The 18,333-nt window shown below is 40.3% G+C and overlaps 1 protein-coding gene across 1 annotated transcript in view; it reads right to left on the bottom strand.

Annotated features, from left to right (window-relative positions):
• Positions 1 to 259: 259 nt before the first annotated feature.
• Positions 260 to 18,333, bottom strand: part of TRPM3 (transient receptor potential cation channel subfamily M member 3) — a 385,189-nt gene continuing 367,115 nt past the window's right edge. The window contains exons 22-25 of the mRNA XM_005154951.2: positions 14,142 to 14,292; positions 13,404 to 13,603; positions 12,372 to 12,504; positions 260 to 1,709 (exon numbers count right to left, since the gene is read on the bottom strand). Of these exons, the coding sequence (XP_005155008.1) occupies positions 260 to 1,709; positions 12,372 to 12,504; positions 13,404 to 13,603; positions 14,142 to 14,292 (1,934 nt within the window). The remainder of the gene's footprint in view (positions 1,710 to 12,371; positions 12,505 to 13,403; positions 13,604 to 14,141; positions 14,293 to 18,333) is intronic.

Here is an 18,333-nt window from a genome sequence, read left to right as displayed (position 1 = left end):
AGGGGCTTGTTATTACTGCTGTTTACTGAAAACTTTGTACAGCTTTAATCCCTCCCTTCTTCCTTAAGTGCAAATGTCAACTGGGTCAAGATGCAGTAACTCAGTGGGCAATGCTGAGACCAACAACGTGCTCTCTTGACCAGTGCCTAATGCCAGCTGGAGTTGGCAAAGAGTGACGAGAGGGTTTTTTTAAACTCTGCTAAGAAAGATGGACTGGAGAGCAGGTGACCCTTGGACTGCTGGTGAGCTTTGTCTAGGCCTAGCTGTGCTTGCTTTCAAAGCTGCGGAAAGCTCCCATTCTTGACAGTCTCCTCATGGAGAGGTTGTCCCCCCTGCTCTCTGGCCTTGAGGACTTACTCCTCTGGAAAGGGTTTCGCAGGCTTGTTGCATTTTGCTGTCTGTCAAGTTTGTCACTGATAGAGTAGCTCTTCCGTGTGTGCTGTGCATATAACATGTTCGACTCCTCTGCAGAGTAGCTGTTGGCCCGCTCTATTTTAGGAATTGGGATGCTGTTAGGCAGAGCTCTTGTAGCATTGCCATCTTGAGGAGATAAGGTGACTCCCTTCTTGTCTTTGGCCTCAATATCTTCATGATCAGAACTCGGGTGGCTTAGTTCAGCTTCTCTCTCTGGGTGGCAACATCCCAAGTCCTCCACTTTGCCTCCAAGACTTCCAGGGAAACTGGCCCTCTCTGCGATGGCCTGGGGAGCACTCACACACCTTGTGTCAATACAGTCCGTAATGCTTGTGTACTCTGCGGTCTTGACTGGGACACCAAGGCTGCTGAAGTAGCTCCGAGATGGAGAGAACATAAAACTGTGAGATTTCACAATTGGTGTTTCTTCTAGAATAAACGGAGTTGTAGCCAGGTAACGACTGCTTTTAGATCGCTCTAAAGCATGATACAGTGGAGGGTCTGAATCCCAGGGGATTTGACAATCTGTGATTTGTGAATAGTCTGAAGAAAATGCTCTTGTTTCTATTCCAGAGGTTTCCTCACAATCAAGACTCCTGCCAGAGATTTTTTCGCCAGGTGTACTGCTAATGTACGCACTGTTAGCCAAAATGGAAGAGGCTATGTGAGCCTGCAGAGCTACATCTCCAGTACTAAGAATATTTATGGAGCTGTCGAGAGGCTCTGTGTCAGAATGCATCTCATCCATGGCAGAAACGTAGATGTCAATACAAGACGAAGGCCTTCTGGAGTCTGGGGCAATTGACAAAGTGCTGGTAGGGGCTAAGGGAATCTTTCCTTCTTTTGCTATTGAGTGGGAACTGATAGCTCGATGCAGGCTTGGAGACCTTTCCTTAAAAATGCTTTCAAACTTTTCCAGCCCACACTTGTCCTTCATGTTTGTTGCATAGAAAGAGTGGCTTCGCATGCGGGGTGTGATCGTAGGAGATGTTGGGGACATGGATTCCTCTCCAGTGGGATCTATGCTTTCTTGAAGCTTGTAAGTATTTCCTTCCTGACTATTGAAGCTACTCTGCCTCACAATATAGGCTGCATCAGTACAGTCGGATGAGGTCCTGGATCGTATCTTGGTTGTCTCACCTCTTTCTATGCCAGTCAATTTTTCTAGGGCAATCACCATCCGTCCCATCATATCTTCCAGCTGAGCAAGCCTAATGTCAACAGTCTGCAGAGATGCCTTCATGCAGTGCTCTCGTTCATTTACTTCTTCCAGTCGCATGGCCATGTTCTCTACCCTTAAAAAAAGAGAAGAATTCAACATGTTAACTTCTAGAAAGCAGTGAAGTTCAGCTAACAGGATGACAAGACAGACATGAACAAATAGGTCTTAAAATTCAAAGCCAGTCCACACTACCATATCTATTTCAAAATCCTGCTAAAAAGGTTAAACACATAAATACTGCTTGCTCAAGAAATTGTTCCAGCGGGTTAAACCAAGGGTCTCTGCTGTGTAATGTAAAGGGAAATTTGGGTGTGCTGACGACACCAAGCTGTGTGGTTCGGTTGATACGTTGGAGGGAAGTGATGCCATCCAGAGGGAGCTTCGCGTGCTTGAGAGGTGGCAAATGCCAAGCTCATGAAGTTTAACCATGCAAGGTCATACACCTTGGTCAGGGCAATCCCAAGCACAGCTACAGGTTGGGCAGAGAAGAGATTCAGAGCAGCCCTGAAGAGGCCTTGGTCAGCGAGACACTGAACATGAGCTGGCTTCAGCGTGTGCTTGCAGCCCAGAAAGCCAATCGTATCCTGGCCTGCATCAAAAGGGGCATGACAGGCAGGTCAAAGGAAGTGATCCTGCCCCTCTAGTCTCGTGAGACCTCACTTGGAGTATTGTGTGCAGTTCTGGTGTCCTCAACATAAAAAGGACATGGAACCTTTGGAACAAGTCCAGAGGAGGGCCACGAGGATGATCAGTGGACTGGAGCACCTCCCATATGAAGACAGGCTGAGAAAGTTGGGTCTGTTCAGCCTGGAGAAGAGAAGGCTGCATGGAGACCTCATAGCAGCCTTCCAGTATCTGAAGGGGAACTATATGGATGCTGGGGAAGGACTCTTCATTAGGGACTGTAGTGATAGAACAAGGGGTAACGGGTTGAAACTTAAACAGCAGAGGTTTAGATTGGATATAAGGAAGAAATTCTTTACTGTTAGGGTGGTGAGGTACTGGAATGGGTTGCCCAAGGAAGTTGTGAGTGCTCCATCCCTGGCAGTGTTCAGGTCCAGGCGGGACAGAGCCTTGGGTAATATGGTTTACTGTAAGGTGTCCCTGCCCATGGCAGGGGGGTTGGAACTAGACGATTTTAAGGTCCTTTCCAACCCCAATCATTCTATGATTCTATGATCTTCTATCATTTAGGCACCAGTCTAACTCTTGTTTTACTGACCTCTCCAACAAAACAGATTACTGTTACTGCAAGCACAGGATATAATTCCATAGTTTATATATGGAAAGCAGTTGAATTTCCCCTCATGTTATTAGTTATCTGAGCTGCTATTTGATTCTATGATTCTATCCCAGGGACTGTGTTATTACAGAAACATTATTATGATTTGCTGCCTCTTTGCTCCCAAAGCTTCTAATTAGGTTGTTATGAATGAATAACACTTAGAGCAGACACCACATGACGACCCAAGTTGTGCCACAGGCAAGATCACCACAGCTATTTGCAGAACTAAATAATGTAATGAAAGTGGTCAATGTGCCATAGAAGGTACGTAACAACCCGCTTTTTTATGGTGTTTGCCCCAGAGTAAAACATAGCTAGTGCTATGTGGAGCTAAGGAGATAATTTCTTTGTTCTCTGATTAATCTTTAGCTCATCTATATATACATATGAGCTCATAAATACGTATATATCTATAAATAAAAAGTATAAGCTATTACATTGAATGTAGGTAATATCAAGTAAAGTATGCATAAAAACTGCAGGGAGGAAGTTCTGATCCAACCATACACAACCTAGATAAGGTATGCACAGTAAGATCACTCCATTAGTATGATTGTGCTTTGTGTAGTCTGTGTTTATAGGTTAGGGATTGACATGATGGCTTTAAAAGTTACTTGTTAGCTACATATTCTAACATATAAAGATTAAAGTATTAATAGGTAATAATTTAATGTGTGACCCTAATTTAAACTTCACTATACCTGATCTCCACTATTGGTCTGTCTCATTTTAAAATTATTTTTGACTTTAAGGTGAATTCTTACTAATTCGTACTGATGGCTTTCAACCATTTCAATTTTCTGGTTTCTAAAACATCTCTACTAAAGGCTTTATATGGTGTTCCCTAATTTTACACAGTGAAAATGTCTTTAGCACATATGAAATGAATTCTTGTAATTATTTTTTCTGATTGTAGTTCCTATGGCAGGCCAGGGACCTCCATTATCTGCCAAAATAGTGTAAAAAGCAACATATTTATACAGTTATCTTTGTGTGATTTTTAAGGTTACAATTTTGGTTTCCCCATTCCCGTAGACACTGAAAAATGAACAGAGAAATAACAGATACCAAATGGCAGGATTCCTACACTTTTCTGTTCACAAGTCTCTTACTTTCTGACTGTTGGTGCAATTCATACTCAAATATTAATTGGCACCCTGTCAATCACAGCCAGGGTTTCTGATAAGTATCATCTTCTACTAGTGCTAGTTGAATTTCCACAAGGACAACTAACCTGGAACTGGCAACATGATAAACACTCTTTCTTGCCCAGAAGGAAACCAGATTTTAGCAATGAATGAGTCTTGGGCAGCATTTATGCTTTGTTAATTAATGCACAGATATTCAGCTGGTGAAACACTAAGGTCTGACTGCCTCATGGTAATGAGCAACAGCAACCTGCCTGTGCAAGAAAGAAGTGGGAGGAGTGTGACACCACTTCCTACAGCAAGTCTCACATTCCTGTGAAATATAGACTTTCTCTGTTGAAGATCATGAGTTTTGAAAGCACAATCACAGCAAATCCAGTGCAAAGAAGTAACTGTATTGCTGTCATCAGACTTCAATAGAAGAATGATCAAGTAATTACAGGTAAGAAACTAGCAGTTTCAAAGAATCTCATTCTACTCATCATGGCAGGGGAGTTGGAACTTGATGATCTTAAGAGCCTTTCCAACCCTAATTGTTCTATGATTTTATGATCTTCTATCATTTAGGCACCAGTCTAACTCTTGTTCTACTGACCTCTCCAACAAAACAGATTACTGTTACTGCAAGCACAGGATATAATTCTGTAGTTTCCCAATGACTGGATAAAGGGAAATATAACCCGCATTTTCAAGAAGGTGAAAATGGATGACCCAGGGAATTACAGACCAGTCAGTCTCACCTCTATGCCTCACAAAATCTGGGAGCAGATTCTCCTGGAAGGCATGCTAAGGCACATGAAAAACAAGGTGCTTGGTGACAGCCAGCATGGCTTCACTAAGGGGAAATCCTGCCTGACCAATTTGGTGGCCTTCTGTGATGGGGCTACGGAACTGATGGACAGGGGTAGAGCAGCTGATGTCATCTACCTGGACTTCTGTAAACGGTTCGACACTGTCCCACACAACATCCTTGTCTCTAAATTGGAGAGGTATCAGTTTGATCGGTGGACCACTCAGTGGATAATGAACTGGCTGGATGGTCGCATGCAAAGAGTTGTGGTCAATGGCTCAGTGTCTGGCTGGAGACCAGTAACGAGTGGTGTCCCTCAGGCATCGCAGTTGGGACTGGTCTTGTTTAACATCTTTGTTGGTGACATGGACAGTGGGATTGAGTGTGCCATAAGTAAGTTTGCTGATAACACCAAGATGTGTGGTTTGGTTCATATGTTGGAGAGAAGGAATGCCATCCAGAGGGACCTTGACACACTTGTGAGGTGGGCTGATGCCAACCTCATGAAGTTTAACCATGCCAAGTGCAAGGTCCTACACATGGGTCGGAGCAATCCCAGACACAGCTACAGGTTGGGCAGAGAAGAGATTCAGAGCAGCCCTGCGGAGAAGGACTTGGGGGTGTTGGTCGATGAGAAAATGAACATGAAAAGGCTTCAGTGTGCGCTTGCAGCCCAGAAAGCCAACCGTATCCTGGGCTGCATCAAAAGGAGTGTGACCAGCAGGTCGAAGGAGGTGATCCTGCCCCTCTACTCTGCTCTCGTGAGACCTCACTTGGAGTATTGTGTGCAGTTCTGGTGTCCTCAACATAAAAAGGACATGGAACTGTTGGAACAAGTCCAGAGGAGGGCCACGAGGATGATCAGGGGACTGGAGCACCTCCTGTATGAAGACAGGCTGAGAAAGTTGGGTCTGTTCAGCCTGGAGAAGAGAAGGCTGCGTGGAGACCTCATAGCAGCCTTCCAGTATCGGAAGGGGAACTATAAGGGTGCTGGGGAGGGTCTCTTCATTAGGGACTGTAGTGATAGGACAAGGGGTAATGGGTTGAAACTTAAACAGGGGAAGTTTAGATTGGGTATAGGGAAGAAGTTCTTTACTGTAAGGGTGTTGAGGCACTGGAATGGGTTGCCCAAGGAAGTTGTGAATGCTCCATCCCTGGTGGTGTTCAAGGGTGGGTTGGACAGAGCCTTGGGTGATATGGTTTAGTGTGAGGTGTTCCTGCCCATGGCAGGGGGGTTGGAACTAGATGATGTTAAGGTCCTTTCCAACCTTAACTATTCTATGATTCTATGATTCTATATGGAAAGCAGTTGAATTTTTCCTCATGCTATTAGTTATCTGAGCTGGTATTTTGTTGAAAACAATTATAATTTTGAAATATCTATCAGCTTGTAATTGAGTGCCTCACACACAACTGTTCCAAGGTGATGAAGAGATGCAACATCACAATTTTATAGTTGTCCAGTCCTATGGAACAATTTGAGAAACCTGGATTTTACTGAGAATGATCAGATTATGACCAAAAAGAAACATTTGCCCAGCTAAAGCTACCCAAGAACTGGAAAGAATTTATAACATTCTGTCATTCTGTGAAGGTAACAAGCTAATTGAACTTTTTCTTTTTTTCTTTAATTTCTTTTCTTTCTCTTTTTTTTTTCTTTGAGAGATGTATGCAAATGAAAGAATTCTTAATACAAACTTAGCCAGCTGAGTCATGGCTGGTATCTGGAATATGAGTACAACTGTTCATAGTGAGATAAGTCTTGCATACTGCATTCACATGAGGGCTGTGCAATGCTACTGAATGCAACTAATGCATCCCAAGAAGAACCTAGTCATACCTTGCAGGTACACATTCATGTATTTGTTCTGCCTTCCCTGAATATGATCTATTAGCTACTAACTGAGGCATAGCATGTAAAACTAGTGGTATTGCTGGCCAACATGAAGAGAGACTTCCGAGTTACATATTCTGTTGGTTGCTATGGAATTATCACAGATGTGAGTGCATTGATGGCTGTGGGAAATTTATGTAGAAACTCAACAAGGTAAGGATAGTGCAGTCTGGGTTCAGAAACTAGAGGTACAAAGAAATGTGCATAGATAACTGAAAACTACATAACTGTATTTACAGTGGATTGACTCTGTAATATTACTCATAAAGAGAAAGCCTGAGTGATGATATCTCCAAAACCAAAGCTACTACCTGAATTTAGTTATTTTTTTGTTATATACATTGCATATGGCCACTCCCAAACCTTTTAACTAATATTTATTCTTTTAACTAGTGATATTTTATATTAATTGCTCAATCATTCATCACACAGAATAGCACTATGCTCTGGAAGTAATCCTACTACAAACATAATAAAATCACATCAGCCAAACACTGTGGACATAAAAGAATATGTTCTGGAGAAATACAACCATAATCTGGTCCTCAGAAAGTTTTAATACACAAAATCTTTTATTTTGCCACACTTTTTTATTATCTTGCACTCAGTGAATAGACAGCTAGAGCTGTATTACCTTCAGCAACAGTTTTGAAATATAATCCTATTTCAAAATAAGAATGTCCAAGTTTTGCTTTGCATTTTTTGCCCCATGTATGTTGGAGACATTATAAACCTTTTGGTAAATCTCATAATATCCATATATGATGCCTCCATTGCACCTGTGCTTTTCCTTACAGCAGTAATTATCCAATGTATGAGAAGGCCCAAGACATCCTAACAGATGGGAATGAAAACAGAAAAAGAGGAGGCTACATGTAAAATGTGCATTAAATGTGTTCCCCTTAAGCTCAAAAATGTCTAATAGTGAAACAAGCCTAGGTTATCTGAAGATAATATTCAGTAATCAGGAAATAAATAAAAGGTCATAACTAGGAAGCTGGCAAAGATTTTATAGTACTTTTGATAAGCCTTTAAAATTATGGTTTGGGAGATGATAGCTTTTGCTGGCATTCATTTTGGTTATATTTATTTTTAACTTTTGGAGGTCAGGTCATCAATAATGTAACTGAAATAATGATTTAATTGGAGTAAGTCACTCTTTTCAGCACTAGACCAATTAACTGAATGCTAGTTCACAAGTCTCTTTTGTGAACCTATGTCTATTTTTAAGGTATGATTTGTACTTCAAAATCCTTTTCAGCTGCTGCAAAGACTGTAGACAATGAAAGTCACTTACAAAGGTATCTACCTGCTTGTTATAAGTTTCTGTACAATGGTCTGATTTAAAGAAACTGCTGACAGCAGTTCTCAAGCCTGTAACAGGCCAATGGTACTTTGCCTGAAACCTTTTGGTAAAGCACTCCTGATGCAAGTGGTCAGCCAATTCTCTTAGATGCAGTGGTTTCTGCAGGCTAAGGACATTGGGTTGTCCTTGCTGCTTTCCCATTGGAGCCTAAGACCACTTAACTCTTTGTGACCACAGAGAGATGCTGCTGGATTCACAGACCTTTCCTGTTGTCACTCTGCATATGTTGCTGGGTCCAGCAGGCTCAGTAATGGCCCATTTACCAACCCAGATCTATTTCTGTGCACTTCAGCATGCCATCTCTGAACTGAAGATAATAACTATGTTGTAATTCACATGATCCTGCTAGTGTAATTGCACTGCAAACTATAAAGGGTAAGGGTGCTGTAGTAATGAACACCATATAGTACCAAAGATGACATAATAACATCTACTCCAGCCAGATTATCTGCTTTTTAAATACTGTTAAGATGCGATTCTGCTCCCTTTGGAATCAACAAGAGGTTTTGCATTGGGTTTGAGAGTCAAGACGTGTCCATGTAGATAAAATACCTTCTGAAAAGATTGTTTTAGTGGCTTCATGCCAGATCAAGAAAAAAAATGCAGTATTTTTTTATCAAATTACTCATGCCTCTGTGCTGGTCAAAATATGCCACCGAAAACTTCATGGTGATTAGAAAGGAAGGCTCTCCAGAAAAAGTTATGATTCATCTGCTGCAAAGAAGTGAATTTGTCCAACTTTGTTTTCCTCATGGGTCACCAGGAGATTCACCAAGATTTGACTAACCTTATAAATACAATTAGGGAAACACCTACAGCTTTGTACTGCTTTGTGTTTTTCTGACTAGTCAATCACTACATCTGATGTGTATCACTAACCTGCAGCTACTTCCATGTGCTTATGACAGATTCTAGTTAGTGAGCTACTCCACCAAGTTACTACCTGGAGTCAGGGAAAGACAAATGTCAAGCATGCTTTTCAATGTCAAATGTCATTTCATGCTTTTAACTTCAGAATGTGAAAGGATCAGGTAAAAGAGAGATTCTCTATGGTGACACCAAATCTAGACACCTCGGTGGTATTCTTTTTTAGAAAAATGATTGCTGAACCAAAAAGAGGCCCCACTGGATGCCAGGGTGAAAGCAGGAACTGAAACTTCTTGTAGGTGCGTCAGACAAGGTGCTGTGGTCCTGACAAAGCAAAGCCACTGACTGCTTAGCTGAAATTGTTCATTTACACCCAAGCCAAGGCAGCAAGAAATGGGATGTCCTGTTGTATTCCTTAGCTCCTAACCTCTCTCTGGAACCTACCTAGGCTGAGCCTCAGAGCAAGGCTCTCTTTCCATCTCCCATTTCCCTTCCAGTGCTAGCCCCTGTACTCCCTCTTCCAGGAGTACTGTGTTTTGCACCTATGATATGCAGCTGTTCTTCCTCCAAGCAGGACTGGGGGCACTCTGATAAATCCGTCTCTAAATAGGAACTGCTCAAGGAATAGATGAGCATATCAGAGACATATGAAGGGAATGCAGTGAGCAGTTCAGGTCCAGGTGCAGGTATGTCATGCAGATTTTGTCCCAGACATTCCTTCTTGATCCTGTATCCTCCACCTTCCTGAAAATGGAAGTTCTTCAGGGAGAACTTCACTCACATGTGTGGGGCTTTCTGGTTGGATTTGACATTGTGTAAAGCTGAGTTAATTGGACAGATGACTAAACTGATATCTAATGGCAGTGTGCTTGGTAGTTGGTCTACTGCTACAGGCTAATGACTGGACATTGGAAGAGAAACTGTAGTCTTGCATCTTCTATATTTTCTTTAAATCTTGTTTATCATAAAAAGATGTCTTTACATAGAAATTATAAAGTGTAAATCTGGATTTTAAATATTTCAGTGTTCCACTGGTTAAAAAAAAAACAACAACAAAAAAACCCCAAATGTTTGAAGTTTTAGATTAAGAACACTTCAAGGAAATCTTCCCTGGTCATAACTGCAGGCAAAATGACAGACATGGGCATCTAGTTTTTAAAATGTGTGTTATTTAGTATACTTAGGTATCTCTGATTTCTCAAGCATCTTTTAAAGTATTCCTCAGATCTTTGGTGTATTTGAACTTGCCTAATGTGGTAAAGCATTGCAGTTGGTTTGGCGAGGAAATAAGAGACCTATTGTGAGTTGAGAAACTGTGCTCACCTGGGAGTTAATTGTTGCAAGTACTAGTAGTGTGTTTGGGTCTGCGAGTGGCCCCAGTACGTCATGGGGTCACTACCCTTGTCTCCCTTACACAGCTGGGGCATATTGGTTTCCACATTACACTGTTGACTGAGGTAAATGGATTTTTAAAGAACTTCTCTGTAGGGCTCAGGTGCTTGTCTTCATTTAGGATTCATAATCTTGAACTCTCTTCTGGAATGAGGTGCTTTAGGCTATTCATTTAAAATAGAGATAAGGGCTCTTTTCCTATAAAGTAGGTCCAGCAGAGAGTGCAGAGACAGACTGGATTTCAAGGCCTTAGAGCACTTCCCAAATGCAAAGGTCTCAGCTGGATTACTTCTTATTTACAGAGGCTTCAAATGTGTCTCTTTTTTCCACGGCCACCAAAAGGAAAGCTATGGCCAAACAGAGATTTGAACCCACATTGATGATTTTCAGGTTAGTTCTCTCACCACTAGACTATGAAAGTATAAGAAAAAAAAGGCACTCAGTTGGATCACCAACCAGTTTAGCCCATGATCTTGCTTTGAAGCACATGTAATTCTTCCTCCCTTATATTCTCCAGTCTCTAAGCATTTACTCCTCAGGAACTTAATGGACTCAATATGATCTCAGTGTATTCTGCAGTCCTTACTGGATTTTACTTCCATAAACTTACCTAGTCTCTGTTTGAACCCATGTGTACTTTTAGCTGACACCATCAGCTTCTTTTAGACCTTAGCAGCTTTCAAGAATTTGCTCTGTTCCACTACTTACTGCATGGAAAAATCACCAATTCTGTTTTATTTTGAATCTGGGATCCTGCTAGATTAATCTGTTGCTGCCTTATATATTGTTCTGGGAGAGACAGCAAACAATTGATTTCTACTCATCCTCTTCTTGCACTCATAATTATACAGACCTCTATAATTTCATTCTTCATTTGTCTCTTCCAGACCAACCAGAGATGAATTACTTGGCAATTCTTTAATATTAAGCCACTCCATGGCTTACCGTATTTCCCCTCTATTATCCTTTTCTTAATTATGTATTTTAGGAGTGCTGTTTTCAGTAATGCAGACAGTTAAAGGATTTTATATCAACTAATCCTGCTCTGGGATAGATTTATTTCAAAACCAAATTAAAAAGGTGTTTCCTTGCCTAGAGAAAACATGTCTTAGCATAGCTGCATCAGGAGCAGTGCTAGAAGACTGTGTGTATGGAGAAAAGTGTTACATCTGTGTAATCAATTACAATGACAAGTCAGCTGACCTCTATATTCAGCTTATTGTGTAGTATTCAGGCAATGGACTATTCAGTAGTTCATAATTTTTTTTAAATATCTGACAAGATATTGCCCTAAAATATATTTTGGTAACAGTACTATGAATCAAACAACAAACTCTGTCCTCAGAATTTAACTCTGTTGCTCATCTGTTGTGCGATGAAAGCATATAAGCACCACAGCAGATTAACAGATTTATGAATTTCTAGGACTGATCAATTTGAAGACTAGCAACTTCCACTAAATTAACATATTACCCTTGTCCTCTGTGCATTTTATTGCTGTAGGTGAAATATCTATTTCCTTTTAATGGCAAAGTCCCTATTGCTGTCAATGTAGCAAACTTATTTAGCAAAGCTGTCCTGAAACAAGACTGAATGGCTAGTAGGTTAGCGCTAAAGCCATAGTTTTAATTTAGGAACTCTCATTTACTGTCCCACTGTGTTCTGACCACTTGTGCCCCTAAGGCTGTGCTTTAAGAACTGAAATGTAAGGATAATTTGTGTTTCTCACTACGTATGTCAGTTGTGTTCTAATACAATTGGAAAGATTCATGTTTTCAAAACTTTGAGGAACATTGGAATATTTGCTTTAGCACAAAAAAAAAAAAACCAAAAGGAGAAAAGAAATTCACCACCTTTTATCATTCTACTTTTTAGTTAAGATATTAAAAATACCTCATATATTTCCCTTTCAAGAAGAAGAAAGGAAAGGTGAGAATGGCAACAGAAACACATTTCCAGATCAACTTATAGATAAAAAAACAGAAAAGTGCACCTTTCTGAAGTGACACGGATTCTTTCATCATTGGAGGAATTGAATCTGTCATCCTTTTCTCTAAAATATTCTTCTATGCACTGCTCTTCAAAATCATGGACTTTTTTCAGTTCATCCTCAGTTATGAAAAGTTCTGTGCAAACAATAGGAAAATGTGAATTTGGCAAAGATTAACACATGAAATTAACTACCTTTCTTTTATTGTGGAATTCATGGAATAAACTTTCAAAGCAGGGTTCAAATTTATCTGGCATTTTAATTTAATTATCTGCTGGTATGAAAGCAGACAGATACAGCTAATTGCACTTGCCATCTCCAGTGCCATCACATGCCTCCAGCTCTCTCCTCACAGAAAAGTGGGCTGTGGCATGGCTAATATTGGGAAGAGATGCAAATCCCTAAGCTCTCTGCCTCTGGTATGTGCATTGGTGGAGATGGAGATCTTCTACTTTGATGAACTAGATAAGAGAAAAGGAGAGAAAGTGTTATCAAAATAATCTGTCAGGGTTTCCATGACGTCTAAGGGGGCTCATATTAAAAGCGATTGGAAAAACTAGTCCTCCAGTTTGAGTCAGTGTCAAGGAGGGAACATGTGTCTACAAAGTAGTTACTTCTCTCCATCTCTCAGATTATCCAGGCAAAAAGTGTTTGGAGCAGAAGTATGTGCTGTTTGCTCAAAAAGTAGAACGCATTCTTCGTGTTTTCTGAAGTAAAACTGAGACCTGGAAATGCAATGGACTGTTAGAAGAATTCCAGCAATAACAGACTTCTAGCAACAGCAAAACAAAACCACGTTCCTTTGAAGGAACAAAGAGGGGAACAATCCCAAAAAACCCCAGAAAAACGTAGCCTCATTAATACTTGAGGAGAACTAAGGGTTGGGCAATGCAGGTAAAACTGATTCAGGTAAGATTTTTGCAGTTAAAAGTAGTTTTCTGCTGGAAAGGCTGGACTTGGCTTTTATTCATGTCAAACACTAGATATTACCGAGGGCACTGGAAAGTGCCACTCTGTAAATAGTCTAAGGCTTACTTAATCCATAGTCTTTCTCATCCGGGTCACTTTCATGCTTCCGCCATCTGCAGCAGAGGTGTTGGAATATCATAGTCATATGGCTGAAAATGATCAGAGGCGGTGGGAGAACAGGTCTTTCGTGAAATGTCATGATCAGCTGATACCTTTGAAACTTCCATACTTGATTGGATATGGACTTGACTTCAAAAAATGTATTGCTAGAAGACAAGAGGAGGGAAACAACAATCAGATTGAAATGGTTTTGGGTATTTTGCCAAAGCTGATATGACAACACCTTATCTAGACATATTTCACAGTAGTAAATGTTGCTTTGCAAAAAGAGAAACAAAAGAAAGGAGTAAGTTTGTGCTTCAGCAAAGCACAGTGGCAATCAAGTCATTTTGAAGTATCTTATCACTGTACATCTGCTCTGCACAATCACTGAGTCTTACAACAACCCAATGAGACAGGAAAGTATTTTTATTCTTCTTTTCCCTATTAGGAGTGAATGATGCAACAATTGAACTTTAAGTAGTTTGTCTTCTCTGCCATGATTCCCATGGAGCGCCTGTTGTTGGAAATGAAACAATGTGAAGAACTTGGCATTTCCCTCTATACCTGGAGACAAGCTACTCCCTCTGTCTCACTGTTACACCCTCTGAAAGTGGGTCTTAGCCAAAGTCTTCAGTTTAGTAGCTTTCTTAGGCTTTAGGTAACATGCATCCCCCAAGTCTGTGTTTGCAGTATAACACTCACTTGAAAACAGCAATAAGCAGGTTCACCAAAAGGATGTTTGCAACCAAGAGATAACAGGCCATGATGGCAGGAACAATCCATGCTCCTGTCTTGCAGGGAGGTAGCTGAATTATTTTGCCATCTTCTCTGGTTTCATTTTGACCACAAGGAGCTGGGAATGAGATGCAAAATGGGAATGAATCTTATTTTTTTTTCAGTGCACTTTACAGAAATATTTATATATTTATAAAGATTTGCCAGCCAAAGCAATTATCTTCCAAATAATAATTACATTGATGCTCCCCTCCAAGAAGCCTGCACCTAGTATCACAGATTTCACAAGCTACAGTTCTTGTTATCGTGTGTTATTTGCCATGAACATCATGATATTCCCCTCAGAAACTGCAGGAGACATGCCTGGTGTGAGTAAGCTGTCTGGTTGCCTACAGCTAAAATATCATGGTATTCTGGTAGTAATTAGTGACTGTGCAAATAAAATGATCAAAATGTTTAATCCTGGAGAAACCTTACGTATTTTGTTTTTTTTTCTATTGGTGAAAGTTCTTTTTTTGGTTGATATAAAAACGTGATAAATAGCACAAGGATGTGATAATGTGATAAACAGCATAAGGAAAAAGAAGGACATGAAAGTAAATTAAAAAGGAGACATTTACTACTGTGTGCACTGCCCTCAGCCCTTCTGGGACATACTCATAATGACCCTCTGCTATTAAGGACTTTTGACTGCATGCCTAGAAACAGTGGGGGAGATTATCAAGTCTTTACTGTAACAGGTAAAGGGACATGTAGGCAGCAGAGGTGCCACCTGTTTCTTCCCTGAATGCTTTGGAACCAAAACATTCTTAGTATTAATGTTGTGGAAGTGAAGCAAGGGGAGAAAAAACATTGTTAAAACATTGCTTTTATTATTTTTTTACGTGCCTTCATGTGCTGTGGTGGGTGACATTCATATGCAAGCATGGGTTTAGTTTATGTTTTTCTAGCCTCAGTCCTACTCATCCTAAACACCTCTGTAATCAGCCTTTCAAGCAAAGAATTGAAGCAGCAGCTTACATATACAAACCATCTTAGCAAATTTTGCACAACACTACAGCTAGCTTCCCCTCTTCTCCATCAAAAAGAAGTTTTAACTGAGGGATTTTCAAAGTGCTCAGTACTGGCTCCATTCCTGCTGGTATCAGTGAGAGTTTCCCACTGATTTCACAGATGACAAAGTTTGCCAATGCCCTGTGTTTTGTAAAATTCCATCTTATGTCAACAAATCCATGATTTCCAATACCAACTACAATTTCCTCTCAGAAAGGTCCTTCTGAAGTTGGTTCACAACTCAACTTTTACAAGCAGCTCTGTTATATCTGGACCCATGGTATCATTAGTCCTTCTTACTTACAAAAATACATTTTATTGCTTTTACAGGCTAGAGGTACACAATTCTTTATTTCTCAGACAGCATCACCTTGAGGATTGTTTAAAGTTAGTGTTAATTTCACACTTCCTATGCTGCTGCAAAAAGCAGTTTCATTTGGACATTTAAAATGCCATCTTTGAGTGGCTGTGAGTATGGGGCTATGTGCACTTAGCCTCCACCCAGCAGAAACTGGGACACTCGATACTGCTCAGTGTCAGCACTCAAGTGCAAGACTTACATTTCTGCGGAAACACTAACATGCTCACATGTTGATTCAGAGCTACAAAGACCAACACAACACAGTACCAAAACCTATCATGATTTCACCAGTAACAGAAAAATCATGTATCAGTCGATGAAATCCATTGCCCTTTAGTGTGCTGAAGAACAGAACAAATAATGGTGAGATGCAAAAAAGAAGAAATCAGTGAAGAACACATTTTAAACCTTAGATCAATGAGATCAAACACTCAGCTCAAAGTCTAGTTACAAGTATGTTACCCAACCTCTTTATATTGAGAAAAGAGAATTTGATCTGAAAAGTAAAAATCAGCCTTGATATCTACCAATATAAAAATTATTTCTCCATCTTTATTTGCCTACAACAGAGCATTTAGAATACCAGTAATGTACCCCTGTGGTTTTATTCTGCACAGTGATGGCCAAATTAGACTTCCTACAACAAAAAAAAAAATCATCCTCCCCAATCTAAGTATGTACGAGTCACAGGCACATCTCATTTCCTTGCTTTGGTATGATGGAGTAGTTTGCTTTCTCCCTGTCTTGAGTACCAATGTGATGGCCAGCCACGGATCTCAGAATCTGGACAACAGCACTTGCTATTTGCTATTGAGCAAAATAGGACAGTGCATAAATATGATCTGGTAATCAGTGCAAGTTGTATTATTCACCCCTACAGTACTTTCACTTGAGCTTCACTCCCAAGTAGGACTCCACTGTGTCAGGTCCCTGTTTGATCAGTCAGTGAACCAGAGCTCCCTCCATGGAAATGCTACACTTTCCATAAAGCCAAAGCTTTCGCTTGCTGTGTGCTGTGCCTCATCCCTAAGGGATCTGCACCTGCCTTTCATGTCTAACATGGTTTGACCATTTTAATTATGTATGTGAAGTAACATACTCTAATAACAAACTTTTTCAAAGGTCTTCAAAGAACAATTTCAACATGTACAAAAACATACTCATCTTTTTACATTACAGCCTTGTTTTAACAAAAAACATACACAGCACTTGATTGCAGTGAAATGTTTTGCTGAAGCAAATTTTGTCCATGCAACTACACGTCTATTTCAGGTAACTGAAAAACCCATTCAGCCTGATACCTACAGGCCATTGGGTAAATGTTGCACATTATGTCCTGACCTCAGGCTTTAGAAAAACATAAATGGCTGTAGTTTTAATTTCAATTACATGCATTAACTTAACTCAGCTTTCAAATATTGCATCTTGACATCTGTAGATGTACATACTTTCTGCATCTCTTGTTTCCTTTTTCACAGTCTCCTCCTGTGCTTATTTTTCCCTCCTGGCTCCCATTTACAGTTTCCTGTGTGGGCCTTTCCTGCTGCATACCTAACCCTTCCTCTTTCCTGGCCAGCAAATAGTTGCACAGCACACATCAATAACCCATGCCTCTGTGTGTTTCAAGCCTAGAGTGGCAGCAGAGCTCAGGAAGAATTTGTCTCCCTGCTGTAATTACTGCCATGACACGAACACTGTTCATGTTTACTGTTTATTCGGTGGAGGGTTTGGGAAACAATGCTTACAAATTCTGAGTCATGACTCTTTCTCCAGCTTCAAAAGTCCTTCAAAACTTCCAAAGTAGTTGTGGGAAGTGTTGGAGAGAGGAAAGTGCATAATTGAACAGCTTTGTTTCCAAATAGCTTTCTGACTTTGATGAAGCATCTCACATAAAAATGGATAGTTGGAACTAGATGATCTTAAAGTCCTTTCCAACCCTAACTATTCTATTATTCTATGATACCACTCTTACAATACAAGATGATTCGTTTGAGATGACACAAAACTGCAGAATGGGTTCACATGATCACAGTTCTAAAGAATAAGGAAAACAATTTGTGTGTATAGTAACTAACAAACCAACACATCTTTTATGTTTTCTCAAATCTGGACATTTTAAGTGCACCTTCCTCACCCTGTCTATAAGTATTTAGGCACCTTCCAATTTTGATCTGCACTGAAATCAGGGGATGTGAAAGCATTTTATAATTTTTTTAAATGAAATATTTAAGCAACTTTACCAGCTTGCCAGGCTGGTAAGTATTGAGAAAAGGCTAAGCAAGCTGCCTGGGGCTGTCCACTTCTTCACTGACACAGAAAAAAAACAAACTGGAAACTGAATCTCACACCATTGCTCTGTTCATCACCAGAAGCATCCTGGGAATTAAACAGTGCCTCATTACTTCAAAAAAGTTGCTTTCACTACATCATTCTGATTTGACATGTTGCCTCTTGCCCTCAGCCACATTAAAAATGACTTTGAAGCAACTCTCCAATCTGCTGGTATTTTAATCACAGTTTATAGTAAATGCCTATATTTCTCTTGTTCTCTCTAGTGCTTTCTCTCACCTACTTGCTCCCACATGAACAACATCTAACCAAGTGGAACCTAAAATATAACCTCACAGGAATGCTAGGAAGGGAAATATTACTGCAACTCAGGCCAGAGAGACTTTCACATTTTATATAGGCTGGGCACAAATTTTATCCACTGCCTTTGTCTAAAAATGCTAAAAACGTTGTCTG

Source organism: Melopsittacus undulatus, chromosome Z, assembly GCF_012275295.1.
Source record: "Melopsittacus undulatus isolate bMelUnd1 chromosome Z, bMelUnd1.mat.Z, whole genome shotgun sequence".
NCBI lineage: Eukaryota > Metazoa > Chordata > Aves > Psittaciformes > Psittaculidae > Melopsittacus > Melopsittacus undulatus.
This window is presented reverse-complemented; position numbering and strand designations above follow the sequence as displayed.